Source organism: Eumetopias jubatus, unplaced genomic scaffold (genome assembly GCF_037043125.1).
Source record: "Eumetopias jubatus isolate StellerSeaLion01/CBP00866 unplaced genomic scaffold, mEumJub1_p1.0 scaffold_4, whole genome shotgun sequence".
Taxonomy (NCBI): Eukaryota; Metazoa; Chordata; class Mammalia; order Carnivora; family Otariidae; genus Eumetopias; species Eumetopias jubatus.
In genome coordinates, this window is record NW_028274810.1 from 11,590,330 (window position 1) to 11,607,828 (window position 17,499).

Genomic DNA, 17,499 nt, shown 5'->3' on the forward strand with positions numbered 1-17,499 from the left:
GATTTTGCAGTGTCATGACAGCACTAGTATGACTCGAAGAGGTACTTATTTTGTCATATATTAATGATTATGACTCAAAAATAAAGTGCTTTTGCCACTCCTTTTTTGAAGATGAAGTACATGTTTCCCCCACTTTCCAAAAGTCGAGTGTTCCTATGAAACCTAGGCTGAAATGGAATAAAGTGAAGAAGCAGTTACCATGAATTTACATGGAAACATTTTTGAGCCTTCTCAGATCCAAAAAATAGCCTCTCTTAGGCTTTTCTGATACCTTAGGATGCATCTTGCTAACAGATGCACAAAAGAAATTGAGACACAGCACAGATGCTCACAGCTGCAGTTGAAAGCTCTGGGGGCCAGTACCATGCTGTCTTGGTGATCACAGCTTTGTAATATAGCTTGAAATCGGGCAATGTGATGCCCCCAGCTTTGTTTTTCTTTTTCAACATTTCCTTGGCAATTCGGGGTCTTTTCTGATTCCATACAGATTTTAGGATTGTTTTTTCCAGCACTTTGAAAAATGTCATTGGAATTTTGATCGGGATGGCATTGAAGGTATAGATTGCTCTGGGTAGCATAGACATTTTAACAATGTTTATTCTTCCGATCCATGAGCATGGAATATTTTTCCATCTTTTTGTGTCTTCTTCAATTTCTTTCATGAGTGTTCTGTAGTTCCTAGCATATAGATCCTTTACCTCTTTTGTTAGGTTTATTCTGAGGTAAAAAACCATAAGATATGGTTTTTGGTGCTATTGTAAATGGAATCGTTTCTCTAATTTCTCTTTCTACAGTTGCATTGTTAGTGTATAAGAAAGCAACTGATTTCTGTGCATTGATTTTGTATCCTGCCACATTACTGAATTGCTCTGTGAGTTCTAGTAATTTGGGGGTGGAGTCTTTTGGGTTTTCCACATGAAGTATCATGTCATCTGCAAAAAGAGAGAGTTTGACTTCTTCTTTGCCAATTTGAATACCTTTTATTTCTTTTTGTTGTCTGATTGCTGTTGCTAGGACTTCTAGTACTATGTTGAACAATAGTGACAAGACCTCTTACACTGTTGGTGGGAATGCAAGTTGGTACAGCCACTTTGGAAAACAGTGTGGAGGTTCCTCAAAAATTTAAAAATAGAGCTATCCTATGACCCAGCAATTGCACTCCTGGGTATTTACCCCAAAGACACAGATGTAGTGTGTCTTTGGGGTAAAAAGAAGGGCCATATGCACCCCGATGTTCATAGCAGCAATGTCTGCAATAGCCAAACTGTGGAAAGAACCAAGATGCCCTTCAACACATGAATGGATAAAGAAGATGTGGCCCATATATACAATGGAATATTACTCAGCCATCAGAAAGGATGAATACCCAACTTTTACATCAACATGGATGGGACTGGAGGCGATTTTGCTAAGTGAAATAAGTCGAGCAGAGAAAGTCAATTATCATATGGTTTCACTTATTTGTGGAACATAAGGAATAGTATGGAGGACATTAGGAGAAGGAAGGGAAAAATGAAGGGAGGGAAATTGGAGGGAGAGATGAATGATGAGAGACTATGGACTCTGAGAAACAAACAGGGTTTAAGAGGGGGGGGGAGGGGGGACTGGTTAGTCCGGTGATGGGTATTAAGGAGGGCACGTACTGCATGGAACACTGGGTGTTATACGAAAACAATGGATCATGGATCACCACATCAAAACTAATGATGTATGGTGACTAACATAACATAATAAAATTAAAAAAAAAAAAGCTCTGGGGGCGTGGCTTGATGCTGAGAAGCTGAGTGTAGCTCCCCGGCTGAAGGAACTCCAAGAGGCCACCCTGGCTGCTGGCGAGCGTGCTGCAAAACAAATGCCGATTGCTAGTTTACTTTCCACCTTTTCTCATGAAAGCAAAAATCCTCCTCAGAGTTCTTCCGGTTAGCAAACACTGGTCCTAATGTAGGTCTTTCATAAAAGCAAACTTTTATTTTGCTTTTGTGAACTTTTGGAAAAAGTGGGGGATGCCTGTATATTCACATACTTTTCTAAAGCTAGGTTACACTCTTTAGTTTGGGTCCTTTGTGCTGAATGTTGTGCTGTATACCAGGCAACCCTGTTCTCGGTGATTTTACTGTCTAATCAGATGCAATCACAGCAATGTAAAAATATCGTAAGTAGTTACCTGCTGACTAAAGGCCATGCAGTTCAGCAGACGGAGTGATTATTCAGGGGGGAAGTAGTCAGCAGGAGTCATGAAGGAGTCAAGAATTGCTGGTCTTTGAAGGACAGAAGAGGGAAGATGTTTCTCTGAGTGGCATAGACAGGGGATGTGAGTTAGGCATTGGCACTGTGTTTGAGAGGGAAAGTGAAGACTGAACCCACTTCCTTGCAAAACTGAAAAGAAGAGGCTTACTCTCAGTATTAATTGGAGACTAGAGATACCTGTATTCTGGCTTCCTATACCCTTAGGCAAGCTGGAAGCCTGAAAAATGTGGTTTCTGAATTTTCTTGATTTCCAGAATAACATACAGTTGACCCTTGAGTGCAGGGGCTAGGGGTGCCTGTTGACTGGAAGCCTTACTAGTAACATGAATAGTTGATAAACACATATTTTGTATGTTATATGTATTATGTACTGTATTCTTACAATAAAGTGAGCTAGAGGAAAAGGAATGTGATTGAGAAAATCATTGGGAAGAGGAAATACATTTATAATGCTGTACTATATTTTTTGAAAAGATCCACGAATAAGTGGAACCTGCCGTTCAAACCCGTGTTATTCAAGGATCAACTTGAATTCTTCAAAAGCAAATGATTTCATGAAAGATAGTACTTTCAGAAAACAAGCTAGTAATCTTTTTTTTTCTTTTTTAAAATTAGGATTAAAAGAGTAAAATTAATATGTAACAAAGGGACTGAAACTGACAATGACTCAAGTTGTCTGCATCCTATCATTAAGAAGAAACAGTGTCGACCAGAGATTAGAATGTGGCAAACAAGAGAGAAAGCAAAATTTTCAGATGGAGATAAGTGCCACAGGGTAAGATTTAGATGATTATATATATATACACATATATTTATATATAACAAAATCTTTTCTTTCCCATGTAAAATTTTGCTGTTCTTAGACTCTGCTAGAGATATCAGATACTAGGTTTGTGTAATTTGTCTTAACAAATAAGTGAGATGTAAAACCACAGGACACGAAAAGGAGAATAACACATGAAGGCTATAGTTTATTCTCTTAATTTCTAGGACTAGAGCTTGTTATTTCAACAGCTGCTGATCCAGCCTTTAGCAGTAGGCTGGTAGGTTCCATCAACAGATCAGTGTTGAGGCCGCTGTGTTGTATTCCAGAGATGCAGTTAAGAATATATATGATAGAGGTTTGGGAAACTATTTTCTAGGTGTAGCAGAGATGTTCTATTTCTAAAACTACACTTCCATTGTATAGTCTTGAAATATTTTCTCATTTGTTAGACTGTGGTGTTTAGTCATTACAAAACTAGCTAATGTTCTTGAGCCATTACTGCAACCAGGCACTGTTTACACGTAGTAAGTTGTCTAATTGTCTCCACAGCTCTGTGAGATAGGTGCTTTTATTACCATCACTGTTCAGATGAGGAAGTGGAGCCTCAGGCTAGTTACTTGCCTCTGGTTACATCACTAGTAAGTGGAAGGCCCGGGACCCAGATGCAGGCCTGTGCTTCTAACCTCTACGTAATATGTCAGGGAGCCTGTTTAGTTCCAAGAGAGTTCACTGTTTTTCTTCATTGAGACCCAAGTCATATATAGGCTTGTTCAGTTTTGGTTTACTTTCATCATTTCTTCGTTTTACATGCTTTTTTTGTTTTCATATGTGCCGTTTACTAGAGTATTTTGGGCTGTCCCCTGTGAAGAAATTGCTGTTCTCTTTGTAGGAGGCTTTCAGGCGTCTGGGTAATGGGATTTCAGATGATCTGTCAAGTGAGGAGGACGGTGAAGCCCGGACGCAGATGATGATGTTGCGCAGGAGTGTGGAAGGGGCCTCAAGTGACAACGGCTGTGAAGTTAAGAATAGAAAATCAATACTTACCAGGCACCTAAACACTCAGGTAATTTTTGTTTGTGAAAGTATCGGCATTAACTCCTAAATCATTGAATAGTAACGAGATATTGGACATGTTTTCCTTTTGTTTGTTGTCTTCATTTTTGGCAGGTAAAGAAAACCACTCCCACGTGGTGTCACATTACACGGGATTCGGATAGTCTGGTCGAATCGGAATTTGAATCAGCGGGCTTCAGTCAGGTAATGTATCCTTTCGACAGGTCCCTGTTCAAGGCCTAGTCCCGAGTGTAATAACTTCATCCATGGCTTCTTTAATTGGTTGTCCTAAAGTTGTGCTTATATTTGCCTGGCCTCCCCTGCCACCAACTGTCTGTCTACCTATCTGGAAGCTTTCATGTGGCTACTCACCCCCAGAAAGCGAAGGAGCTCTGTTTCACTTTGACTCTAATCTTAAAAGCATCCTGGATGAGATGATGCTCAGCAAGAGCTTCCTCAGTCCCCGGAGGACCAGAAGGCTTCCGAATATTTACTTGGAATATGAAGCTTATTCTTAAGCATCATTCCTTTGTTAAGTGGCACTAATGCTGATGAAGACAGATTTTTGAGAAAGGACCCCTGAGAGGTGGGAGCAGCAAATTTCATGATGCAGCTCATGGGCATATTGTCCATTTGGAAGGTTATCATTCAGAGGTGAGCGGGATAGATAGTGGTAATGTGATTTTTTTTGTTGTTTCGATTGACAAGGCCATCAGGGTTGTGGAAAAACTTGCGTATTTATGTTTGTACTGCAGAAGAGCTGCATCGTGCATCCTTTTCTCGGTGTGACTGTCCTTTCCATGTTTGGCCAGGTCCCTGGGATGTGACTAGAGCTGCAGTCACGCTCACGGTATATAGAGTAGGGGACACTTTGGGTATGTCAGAAGGCTTGGCCACACCAATATCCAGGGTAGATCCTTGGGATGTGCTTGCAGAGGTCACTGTCATCCCAGGGAACTTGAGTGGAACCATCTCATAATTTGGCAAAAACTTCTTAGAGAGAGTCCTTTTAGAGTCCTGCTTGTTAGAGAATCATCAGAATTCAACATTGAGATGTTAAAATGTATTATTGTTACATGAAGCCTTGTGGGGGTCAACGTAAGAAAGCTTGCCAGCCATCACCACAGATAACTTCTTTTACTTTTATTTCAGATATATGATTGCTTTTAAAAATGAATGAAAAAAATATAGTTTTGGTGTTCTGTTTTCCTTGAAAGGGCTCTAGGTCGGGCATGAGTGGTGGCTCTCGAAGCCTCAACATGTTGAGAAGAGACTCGGAAAGCACCCGCCATGACTCGGAGACGGAGGATATGCTATGGGACGACCTGCTGCATGGCCCAGAGTGCCGCTCGTCTGTCACCAGTGACAGTGAGGGGGCCCATGTGAATACCCTTCACTCAGCGACCAAACGTGACCCCAAAGAAGATGTTTTTCAGCAGGTCTGTAAAGGCGATGGTAATAATAGCCAATACTCACTGTATTTACAGGCCAGGTACTGTATTATCTCATTTGACCTTATCATAATCGTATACGGTAGATACTATTATCATCTCTAATTTAGAGATGAGGAAATTGAACATAGTCTGTAAGTGAAAATGTTGGGATTAGAACTCAGTGGGGAGTACTCTGGAGTTGCCCTAACCTAAATTTTTCTTCATAATACTTTTTCTTATTATTTTCCTTAGAATGATCCTTAATGTTCATTTTATGTGAGCAGGGTTGTTTGGTCCATCAACCTCATATTTTTGTAGACATCACGGTGTTATATATGAATTACTAAGAAATGGCATTGCTTGGTTCTCTAATACTGTAAAAACCAAGTGATGCTTTTAATTTTAGGATTTATATTAATATCACAAAATCAGGTAGTCTGGAATTAGAGATTCCTTAGAAGGTATTTGAACCTTACAACTGAGGTAGGAATTCTCACGTGGTAATAATAGTTACTACTTCCTGGGACTATTGTGATAGATCTAATGAGGTAATAAATTGCTTAGCACAATGTCTGGCAAAGAGTGAGCACCCAATAAATGTTAGCATTATTATTTGTACCCGATCAGATGATCAGTGGCCTCTGCTTAAATACTTCTAGAGCTGGAGTGATTATTACTTCATGAGAGAACTTTTTCCGCTGCTGGATAGATTGAATGGGTAGAAGTGGTTCTCAAATCAACATTTCAGATGTTTGGTGGCAATGATCATGATTTCTTCTGTTTTGGTTGTTGTTCTTTAGGCTAAATATTTCCACAATGATTTATAAATACTGGGTGGTGGATATTCATTTGTTGAATTAGTGAATTTTCTTGACTCTAGGGTACCACTGATTTAGGTTACACATTTTCATGAAAAAAAACTTGCCTCATTAGATGTATTCAATTCTTTTTTTTTTTTTTAAAGATTTTATTTATTTATTTGACAGAGACAGACAGTGAGACAGGGAACACAAGCAGGGGGAGTGGGAGAGGGAGAAGCAGACCTCCTGCCGAGCAGAGAGGCCGATGCGGGGCTCGGTCCCAGGACCCCAGGATCATGACCTGAGCCAAAGGCAGACTCTCAACAACTCAGCCACCCATGCGCCCTAGATGTACACAATTCTTAAAGACTAACCAGAAACAACATACACTTTCTCATTAATGCTTCAAGCCTTTTTTCTTTCAATTTTGCTATCAAAGCTTGAATCTAAATATTCTTTACATTCAGTCTGAGGATTCATCTAAATTACATTAGCCCTCAGTAGTTATGCATAGCATCCTGATGATCTTGACCTTCTTTGCACTTTTGGGATTTTCAGCATAATTTTAAGGCCTACATAAGGTAATCTGAAACTCACCACATCAAAAGGAATTCATCATTTCCCAATTCCCCTACCTACCCTGTTCTTCTTTTATTCCCCGTATTTTTGAATGCCACCACTGACCATCTGATGCAGAAACCTTGGAGACCCCACCCTCCCCAGCATGTTTCTAATCGGTCCTCACATCCTCTTGACTCCACTGAATAATATCTGTCTGTCTACTGGTGTCTCCCCTCCTTGGGGCTGTCTGGATCATTAACAGCTTCTGTGGGCTTGCTCCCTTCATCTGCTCTTCCATACTGTAGCCGCGATGATGTCATTCCCCTTAAAATCCTTTAACTGCTATTTCCCCCCATTGGGATTATTTGCTTCTGTTTCTTTATTTGCTCTGATACAGTCTCATCCCTGATCATTCCTCCCCCTGCTGTCACATGTTCTACTTTACCACAGTTGAACTTCTTTCAGAGCTGTACCGTTCCCCATGTGCCTCTGGCTTATTTGCCCGGAACACACTTTTCTCTGATACTTGTTCCTCTGGCGCACTCCTTTTTCTTTTTCCGATCTTGGCTTGAATGATACTTCCCTAGGAAGCCTTTCTCATTTGCTCCTGAAGCCCTCTTTCCTTCCCTTATCATGCCATGTAGTAACTTTATTGAATCATGTTTCCATCAGTCTGTAAGCTCCTTGATGTCAAGGATAGCGTCTATCTTGTTCTCCATTGTATCTGTGGCACATGTTACATAGTCGGCACTTCATACATTTTTTTGGCATCATCAATGAATAAATCAATAAATGTTCATCAGCATTATGCTAAGCATTGTAGTAGAAAGAGAAGAAATCACCATGTGATCCTTTTTTTTTTAGAAATTTATATTTTAGTTTGAGGACAAGATGATTATAGGGGAAGTAAGTAGAGGACATTAGAAAAGTAGCATATAATTACATGCTAATTTGTCTGGTATAGACTCTAAGGGTCTTTAATTTCAGAGGAGGGCAGAGTAGTGAGGCTTGTGGCGATGAGCTGACTATATTGGTGAAATGGGACTTGAGTTGGTACTTGAAGAATAAGAATTTATATGGCAGAAGGAAATGGTGCTTTTTTTTTTTTTTTTAATCTTGAGCTTTCTAAAGCCTCTGAGTTTTCTATGCTTTTCTGTGCCTGATTAGGCCAGAGAAAGGCTTAACTCCTCAGTCATTTATGTAACATGTAAGGCCTATTGGCAGCTCTCCTACCTAACTTGCTGCCACCTCCGGTATGGTCACATTGCTCTAGAAATACTTTTCTCCTTAACATGCCACGAATACACCAAGCTTAGCCTCACTTCCAGACCTTTAGACAGGGAAGCCACCTTGAAGATCCTGGAGTCCTGCTTCCCGTCATCACAGAAGACATTTAGCCTCTCTCCAGGTAAGAAATTGGCTTACTGAAGAAGAAGGGACCAGAGATGAGCATCATGGAGGCAGCCATGGGCACGATGAGCTCTGGGAAGGAGAGAGTAGAATGATGAGGGTCCAGCACTGGTGAATGTGGCCTGAAACTGAACAATGGGGGAGAAAGCCAACGGAGGAAAGAAAGAAGGGTGGATGGAAATAGTTTTATGTTTTTCTTTTTAGAACCACTTATTCTGGCTTCAGAACTCAAGTCCTGCCTCTGATCGAGTTAGTGCAATCATCTGGGAAGGGAATGAGTGCAAAAAGATGGATATGTCTGTGTTGGAAATAAGTGGCATCATCATGAGCAGGGTAAGATTTCATGAGTTTTCAAACTTTTCAGAAAAGCTGTTTTAATGATCAGCTATTTCACAGGATCTATTCAGTGATCAGAACACTGACTCTGCTTCTGAAACAAATATATATTTTCTTAGTTTTGTAGTTAGCATCTATACTTGGTAGTATATTTTTGTTATCTGTTACAAAGTCCTCTGTGAACATGATCAATTATTCACGTACACTCTGCAAATATTCCTTATCTCAGTCAAGCCTGATTTTTAATGAAATCAAAGAGTCATAAATCTGTACTTCTTTTAGCTATAAAACAGATTTAGTTTTTAATAATCTAAGTAGTACTTGGTAAATACTGCTTCGTAACTCTGTTTAACTGTGTAATAATGATAGGCATTTTAAATTAATTCCCAGGTTAATGCATATCAGCAAGGAGTAGGTTATCAGATGCTGGGAAATGTCGTCACCATTGGATTAGCATTTTTTCCTTTTTTACATCGACTTTTCCGTGAGAAGAGCCTTGACCAGCTAAAGTCCATTTCAGCTGAGGAGATCATGACTCTCTTTTGTGGGGCACCACCTGTTACACCTATTATTATTTTGTCTATGATTAATTTTTTTGAACGATTGTGTCTTACTTGGATTTTTTTTTTCATGATGTGTGTGGCAGAGAGAACATATAAACAGGTCAGTATAGAATTAAGTAGAATTTCTTGCCTCTCCTTTTGCGTATGATATTTCCATGGAGTTGACTTTGTTCTCTTGATTTGTTCTCTCTCCAAAAGTTAATGTGAGCAATGAAGGATTGATAGTGGGCTTTTTGTATTTGTGCGTTAAACACTCGTGATATTGATTATTCACAAATGACATGTTGTAATCTGGCATTTTGCTGAGCTCATGTGTAGGAGTAAGTGGCTTGGGCAGGGACTGAGCCTAGCAGACTGCATAGCACCTGTGCCTCAGTGTGCCTTTGTGCTTGTTCACTCGTAACATATGTAGTTATTCCCTAAGCCAAAATATTTCAGTGGGAAATGGTCAAGTGAGAAATAGAGTTATTGAGTTTTGATTAGAATTAGGATTTGAGGACTTGATATCTTGGTGATATGTGCAAAAAACGTGATTTTGAATGGAAAGTCTAAACCATAATTCTGTATAAACATTTGTGTTTCTGAAGTTGGGGATTCACAAAGGTCTCCCAAGAATATTCCTTGAAAATGTCAAGAGTGTACCATATTATGAGACATAGATTACAATGGGATGTGCTTTGGAAGCAACAGGGTCATGAGCTGTTGACTTGATCTAAGTGATCCCTGATTAGAATTTCATCCTTTTATTATTGTTTATATACTGGGAATATTGTTTACAATTATATAAATATATACACAGAGACACACATGTACTTTTACTTTGTGATTTTTTTTTTAAACCTCCTCTAGAGATTTTTATTTGCAAAACTCTTCAGCCATATTACCTCTGCCAGGAAAGCTAGGAAATATGAAATACCTCATTTCAGACTTAAAAAAGTGGAGAACATTAAGATATGGTTATCACTGCGTTCCTTTCTAAAGGTGAGTTTCATTTGACTAACCATAGAGTGTGTGCGAGGATATGCAGGAACCTGCTCACTGAAATTTGCTGGCAGCAGATACTCAGTGGGCACTGTAGTTAAGTTCTATGCACTGGACAGATTATATCAGTGGCCGACAGATATGCTGGACTCCAAGTTGGAAGTGATCTATCTGCTGAGTTGGTAGAGGTCAGTAAAAAAGAGCTTAGAAAGGGAAAAGACAATTTAAATTCCTAGGGCAGAATCATAAATTGAAAGTTGCATCTTTCTCTGACATTTTGGAAAATATTCCAGCTGAAAATACATCAGTGAATCACTCACACCCTTAATTTGGAACAGCATGAATTTCAGTGTTTGAAGTTAAACATGTCCAAAATGTGTTAAAATCCTATGCCAGAAACTTCTTCTTTTTTTTAATTAATTTTTTATTATGTTAATCACCATACATTACGTCATTAGTTTTTGATGTGGTGATCCACGATCCATTGTTTCCGTATAACACCGAGTGCTCCATGTGGTACGTGCCCTCCTTAATACCCATCATCAGGCTAACCCATCCCCCCACCCCACTCCCCTCTAGAACCCTCAGTTTGTTTCTCAGAGTCCATAGTCTCTCATGGTTCGTCTCCATCAGAAACTTATAAACATTTATTTTCACATTAATGTAGTTAGATTCAGAATGTGAATGATGTGAGGGCCATTGCTGTCTCCAACTGTAATCTTAGACATTAACTTCTGTGTCTCCACAGAGACGGGGTCCACAGCGTTCAGTTGATGTGGTTGTATCTTCAGTCTTCTTGCTGACACTTTCAATTGCTTTCATTTGCTGTGCCCAGGTAAGAGTTTCATATTTGTTTTAATGAAAAATGGAAATTCTAATATGGTTCACTATTTTAGATGTGTGTGTGTGTGTGTGTGTGTGTGTGTGTGAGAGAGAGACAAAAATTTATTTCTCAAGAGCAAGGTACTAGCATGGTTGTGTTGAAATATCTATTTTTTTAAATTATCTAAATTTCTTTTGCTATTTTGAATTCTTGTTAATTTTCCTTACTTTTGAAATGAGAATAAAGTAATTCTCATTACTCTAAGATCACTCTAATTTTAGTTGGCAATTTTTGATTGATAATAAGGCTGTCATGTCACAAGGGTTACAAAATAGTGATTTTTATTTTTTTTTTTAAAGATTTTATTTATTTGAGAGAAAGAGAGAGAGAAACAGCATGAGGGGGGAGAGGGTCAGAGGGAGAAGCAGGCTTCCCGCTGAGCAGGGAGCCTGATGTGGGACTCGATCCCAGGACTCCGGGATCATGACCTGAGCGGAAGGCAGTCGCTTAACCAACTGAGCCACCCAGGTGCCCAAAATAGTGATTTTTCTAACTCCATCTTTCCTTCCACACATTTGTTAGTTGTCACTCTATGGTTGATCTTTCCTTTGTTTCTTCTTCCTTCCTTTCTTCCTTTCTTTCTTCCTCCCTCCCTCCTTTCCTTTCCTTACCTTTCCTTTCCTTTCCTTTCCTTTCCTTTCCTTTCCTTTCCTTTCCTTTCCTTTCCTTTCCTTTCCTTTCCTTTCCTTCCTGCCTTCCTGCCTTCCTGCCTTCCTTCCTTCCATTATGGACTCATATATTCTGATTTTTATCCAATAGATTGTAATTGATTCTCTATTTCTTTTAATGCCTATATTGTCCCAGATTTAGCCAGTCGGAGACCTTTGAAGCTCCCTCCTGAATACTTTCAATAGGTCCCTGTACCTTTTTTTACCAGGTGGACCTTTGTGCTTTCTTCACTATAAGAAGTTACAGGCTTATTCTTGTATTTTTCCATTTATTGAGTTTTAACTTAATTCTACTGTGGTCAGAGAACATATTCTGAATATTTTCACTCTTCTGAAATTTGTAGAGGCTTGCTTTATTATCTGGCATATGGTCTGTTTCATTAAATCCCCATCAGCGCTTTGAACGAACTTTTATTCTGTTGTTTGGGTGAGCAACATTCTCTCTACGTAAATTAGATATGTTGCGTTGCCTGCATCTCCTACATCCTTACTCATGTTTTTGGTCTGCTTATTCTCAGCCATTGGCAGAGGTGTGTTCAATTCCACTATGATGGTTAATTTCTCTTTTTTTCCTTTTATTTCTGTCAATTTTCACTTCAGATACCTTGAAGCTGACTTTTATGACCTTCATAGTTATTCTTTTTCTCAACCCAGGACCACATGGTGCATTTAGTTATCCTGTCTCTTTAGTCTTCTTTAACCTAGAAAAGTGTCAGGCTGTCTTTATCTTTTATGATCTTATGAAATGTCTCTGAATCTAATGTTTCTTAACTTAAAGTCTACTCTATTTGATATTAACCACACCAGCTGTCTTTTGATTAGTTTTTGCATGTTACCGTTGTCCACCCTTTAATTTATTTTGTCTTCATATCTGAGTCATGTTTCCTGTAATCAATATATCCTTTTTTTTTTTTTTTTTTAATCTAGCTTCACAGTCTTAGTGTTTTGGATTGTCTGTCTCATTTACATTTAATGTAATTACCATAAATACAAATACAATTTAGTTCTTATTTGGTCTACCTGTTAATTTTCCTTTTTCTCTCCTTTTTTGCCATCTTTTATTAATCTAATATTTTATAGTATTCTATTTAATCGTCTCTGTTAACTTGTTATATGTTCTTTTACTACTACTGACCTCAGAGATTACAACATACATCCTTAGCTTATTATAGTCCAATAAATTATTTATTTCTGCTCCCTTGATAATGCTAGAACCTTAGAACACTTTATCTCATTTACCCATTCACCCATTATTAGTCTTTCATTTAAATTTTACATATATTTTAAACCCACAAAATTATTATTTTTTGTAGTCAGTTATTCATTTATATTTACCTACGTATTTACCCTTTTCATTAGTTCTTGCATTTCTGTTTTTCTCTGGGATTATTTTCCTCCTGTTTGAATAATCTGCTTGGTGATGAATTCTGTTTTTGTTTGAAAAATGCCTTTTATCACTTTCTTGTTTAAAGGATGCTTTTGGTGAGTATACGTTTCTAGGTTGCCAGTTACTTTCAGTACTGTTAGGATTCTGTTTTCTTCTGATTTCCATGTTTTATCTTGAGAAGTCAGCTGTTTGTCTTATTGCTGCTCTTTTAAAATGTACTTTTGTCCTTTTAAATGTCCTTTAAAATGTCCTAATGTCTTTTTTAAGAGTTTTTCTTTGTGTTTGGTTTTATAGCCATTTGGCTGTGGTTTGTGTGTTACCTATTGCTACGCAACAAACCACCCTGCTGAAGAGGTGGGCCTAGGTTGCAACTAGCTGCTACTTTCATCCCTCAGTTATAATTGATTGGCAGGGGTGAACACTTGACCCAGGCTAAGCTAAATGTATCCCTCTTTTGGGACTTAGAACTGAAAAGCTGAGATAATAGTGGTGGACTTTGGAGAAGAAAGGTTTGGGGGTCAGTGGGGCCAGTAGGGTGCTATGATAAACCAAAGCTGGAGCAGGTCAAAGTTGGGGGGAGCAGTAACCAAGGGTCTTGCAAGGCAACAGAATTAGCTAAGAGGAGTGGTGATGTGAACCCAAATGGCCCTCGAGGAAGAGAGATGGAGAAGGGAGCTGCTCTGGGACTTCCTGGTTTTCCAAAGGCCAGCATTTGGTTTCAGTTAGGGTTCTCTGTATACTTTTTCAGTCAGTTCCATTTTACCTTGGGCTTTACTTGAATAAATTTTGAAAAAAACCAAAGACTTTTACCAGAAAACTTGACACATAATAGGTATTTGATAACTGGTAACTGCTGCTTCTGTTTGTTGTTGTTACTACTCCTCAAATGGAGTAAAGAACCCAATCCTCAGGATTTTCTATGTTTTAGGAAGCTCTACTAGTCATATAAATGCAAACTTAATACTTTGAGAAATGGTCACCACATAATCATGAGTAGGCACACTACTGGTTAAAAGGCTGGAAATGTCTTTGTCTTATTTTACTTGTTGTATGTTTTCCTTCTTTGTTACTTCCAGACTTTTGCTGTCTTTCATGCAAAGGGAAAAACCAGAAAACTTAGAGAAATAGTGATAAAATAGAGAATGCTTCATATGAGTACTAAAACTCTCCTGCTTTGAGTATAAAATATTGGTAACTTATAAATCTTTTTAAATTGCTAAAGGAGTAACTTGAGACAAATGAAAAACTTAACTTTTTTTGGTCCTTTGTATAGGTTCTCCAAGGGCATAAAACTTTCCTGAATGATGCTTATAATTGGGAGTTTTTGATCTGGGAAACAGCTTTACTACTTTTCTTACTGCGTCTGGCTTCACTGGGGTCTGAAACCAATAAGAAATACAGCAATGTTTCAATATTACTTACTGAGCAGGTATTGATTTGTCCTTGTCAGTTTGGTTCTGTGGTTAGAGATGGCATAATAAGATCTGTGCAGAAGATTCAGGGTTGCGTCTAGGCTTAGCACTTTCTAGCTGTATGAACTTACAAGTCACTCTGCTACAATATGTGCTACTATATAAGTGTTTCCTCTTCATAAAATGAGGGTAATAATCTTCTCCACCTGTTCCCAAGATTGTAAGAATTAAGATCTTATGGACTGAAAGTATTTTGTATATTATAAAGGTATCTTTACTGGTGGTAATGGAGCATGTTTTTGATCTCATCTTCCACATCAAGTATTAGATCTTTATAGTACTTGTCATTTAAGCATGTTTAATAAGCTTCTTGAATTTCTTCTATATCAGCCATAGAATACATTCAGTGTTTGGAAAATGCTTGCTCTTTAGTATGTGACTGGATTTTAAGACTGGGAAATGTTTCCTATAAATACAGAGTAGTATAAAGGGGTTTTGTTTGTTTTTGATTTCATGTTTATCCATAAGTTATAAATAAAAACATTTTGGTATCATTACATTTTCTTTTTTTGCCTTAGAATTATAGTGGAGAATATTTCCTAGCAGAGAAAAAATAAGGAAATATAGCAAGTGAAAATCAGCAGCTATCTTCTTACATCCCATTAGTGTTTCCAAGGATGTTAGATTATGTGGGGGACACCAAAAGGAGTAAGGCAGAGCTTTTGAACTGAAGGGATGCACATGTTAATTGTTATAATTAGTATTATACTTTCATTGTTTTGATATTTAAGTTACTTTTTTTTTTTTTTTTAAATCCACTAAGTGGCTTTTCTTTGCCAGATGTGACTGACTGGGCTGGGGGGTAGGGTATGTGACATACGTGTTCTATAGAAATAACTGCAGGAATTTCAAAATTTATTTTATTTGAAAATATTACTCTCGAATCTGCCAGACTTAATGCAGTATGTACCTCTCTTTTTCTGGACATTTACCTAAATCTCTCCTTTTGCCCTTAGATTAATTTATATCTTAAGATGGAGAAAAAGCCGAATAAGAAAGAACAGCTTACTCTAGTAAATAATGTATTAAAGCTGTCCACCAAGTTATTGAAAGTAAGTAACACCCTGTGATACACTTTTACTAGCACTTAAATCAATGCTTTACTTATTGGAGGAGACCATAGTAACAGATAGATGCCAGGCTGTGTACATTCAAAATGCCAACTTGATAGTTTGGGGTTAATGACTATATAGAAGAAAATTTCTCATCTCGTTACCCAGGTTCTGGTTATTGCTGACGTCTGTCACATTTTTCAAATTAAGATTTTTTAAAAATCACAAATAACATAGCATGCAAACCCACCTTTAAACACTTAGCTAGTGGAAAAGTAGATGAAAGTCCCTTACAGGTTTTTTGAAAGCAGCTATTGAACATGAAGGAAAGATGGCTTGATGTAGTCATCCTCACCCAAGACCTAAAAAACAGCCCAGAAATCACTGGGGGCCATCGAGAGGCCATGGATCTCATCTCTGTTCTTTCCTGTTTTTGTAGGAGCTGGACACACCATTTAGACTCTATGGACTGACAATGAATCCCTTAATCTACAATATCACACGAGTCGTTATCCTTTCTGCTGTCTCAGGTGTTATAAGTGATCTTCTAGGATTTAATATAAGAGTAAGTGGGACCAGTACTCTGTAGCATCTGCCTTAGTCTTAAAAATTACCAAATATTATAATCCTTGCTCTTCATCCTGTGTGTGTGTGTGAGAGAGAGAGAGAGAGAGAGAGATTGGGAGACTGGAGAGTGGCATGGAAAGAACTCTTGAGGTAAAATAGACATTTTGATGGTGGTGCACAGGCTTCTTAGCTTAGGTTTTCTTGTTTGACACAAGTAGAATAGACTGCTCTTGAATGGAACACAAAATCAAGTTTGAATCTCATGTCAATCTAGTAGCATGGGCTGGGGAACGGTCATCGTCTCACCCAGGGAAATACACAGAGGTAGAATGAATGAAAACCCAAGACCCATGAACTGCAGTATGTCATTTCTGACCCTGGGAATTGTTCGTGTTTCTTCTCTATGGTGTTCTGTGGTTGCTATTGTTTTTCTCATGTAAAGAGTTCTCGGTTCATAGTCATGTAAGTGCCCTGGAAACCCCAACTGTTGGTCTTAAAACTAACTTATTTTGGTGATTTTCTTTTCTTAGCTGTGGAAAATTAAGTCATAAGCTGAGCCATGTGCCTGGACTCTCTCCTTGCTGGCATCAGTACTGACCCATTAAGGAAGGAGAGGACTTGCAGAAACCATGGGACACCTACCTGCTTGTTCACACACAGAGGTGCCCTCAGCTCTGCCTAATCTTATGAATGGTGTTTTCAGAGGAATAAATCTTTTTCCAGTGGGGCATGCATGCCAAAAATTGTATTTTCACTGTTTTCAAATAATATGAATAGTCAGGAGACTAAAGATCGTGCGTTGTGGGAACATAAGGACAACTTTCTAAGTTAGGAAAGTTGATTTGGGGCACTTCAGTGCTGTGACAGTTATATTTACTGCAAGTAGTCTTTTGGGTTACTATGGTAGATGCCTGATGCATGAAGAAAATATCCTCTCTTGGAAATGGCAAATTCAGTACTTTTCTATTAAGTCTATACAATTGGAGATTTCTTTTCTCTAGCAAAGAGATATCAAATTTAAACTATTTTAGGTTGAACCCAAATAAAAGAATTTTCTTGGAGAATTTCAGTTTCTAGGCTTTTTTTTTGTGTTGTTTCAGGGAAAAAAATAACCTTTAACCTGTGAATTTCAGTTAACGGTGGAGAAAATTTTAATTCGTTTATAGTTTTGAAGTTAATCCTAAGAACTGTATAGTTGTTGGGGAAAGAGACATGCATATAATGTGCCATGTAATTCACATACTCGTTCATGTCCATCATACAACATGGATTCCACATAAATCATCTGAGCTGTTGCCTATCACAGTGCTAAGTGAAGCA

General features: G+C 38.3%; 1 protein-coding gene across 4 annotated transcripts in view; it reads left to right on the forward strand.

Moving 5' to 3' along the window:
• Positions 1-17,243, forward strand: part of PHTF1 (putative homeodomain transcription factor 1) — a 46,361-nt gene extending 29,118 nt beyond the window's left edge. For all 4 annotated transcript variants that reach the window (XM_028101905.2, XM_028101906.2, XM_028101907.2 and 1 more), the window contains exons 8-19: positions 2,863-3,022; positions 3,903-4,076; positions 4,181-4,270; positions 5,284-5,505; positions 8,475-8,603; positions 8,997-9,269; positions 10,019-10,150; positions 10,899-10,985; positions 14,362-14,517; positions 15,517-15,612; positions 16,052-16,177; positions 16,710-17,243. In XM_028101905.2, the coding sequence (XP_027957706.1) occupies positions 2,863-3,022; positions 3,903-4,076; positions 4,181-4,270; positions 5,284-5,505; positions 8,475-8,603; positions 8,997-9,269; positions 10,019-10,150; positions 10,899-10,985; positions 14,362-14,517; positions 15,517-15,612; positions 16,052-16,177; positions 16,710-16,730 (1,666 nt within the window). In that variant the 3' untranslated portion in view covers positions 16,731-17,243. The remainder of the gene's footprint in view (positions 1-2,862; positions 3,023-3,902; positions 4,077-4,180; positions 4,271-5,283; positions 5,506-8,474; positions 8,604-8,996; positions 9,270-10,018; positions 10,151-10,898; positions 10,986-14,361; positions 14,518-15,516; positions 15,613-16,051; positions 16,178-16,709) is intronic.
• The last annotated feature ends 256 nt before the right edge of the window (positions 17,244-17,499 follow it).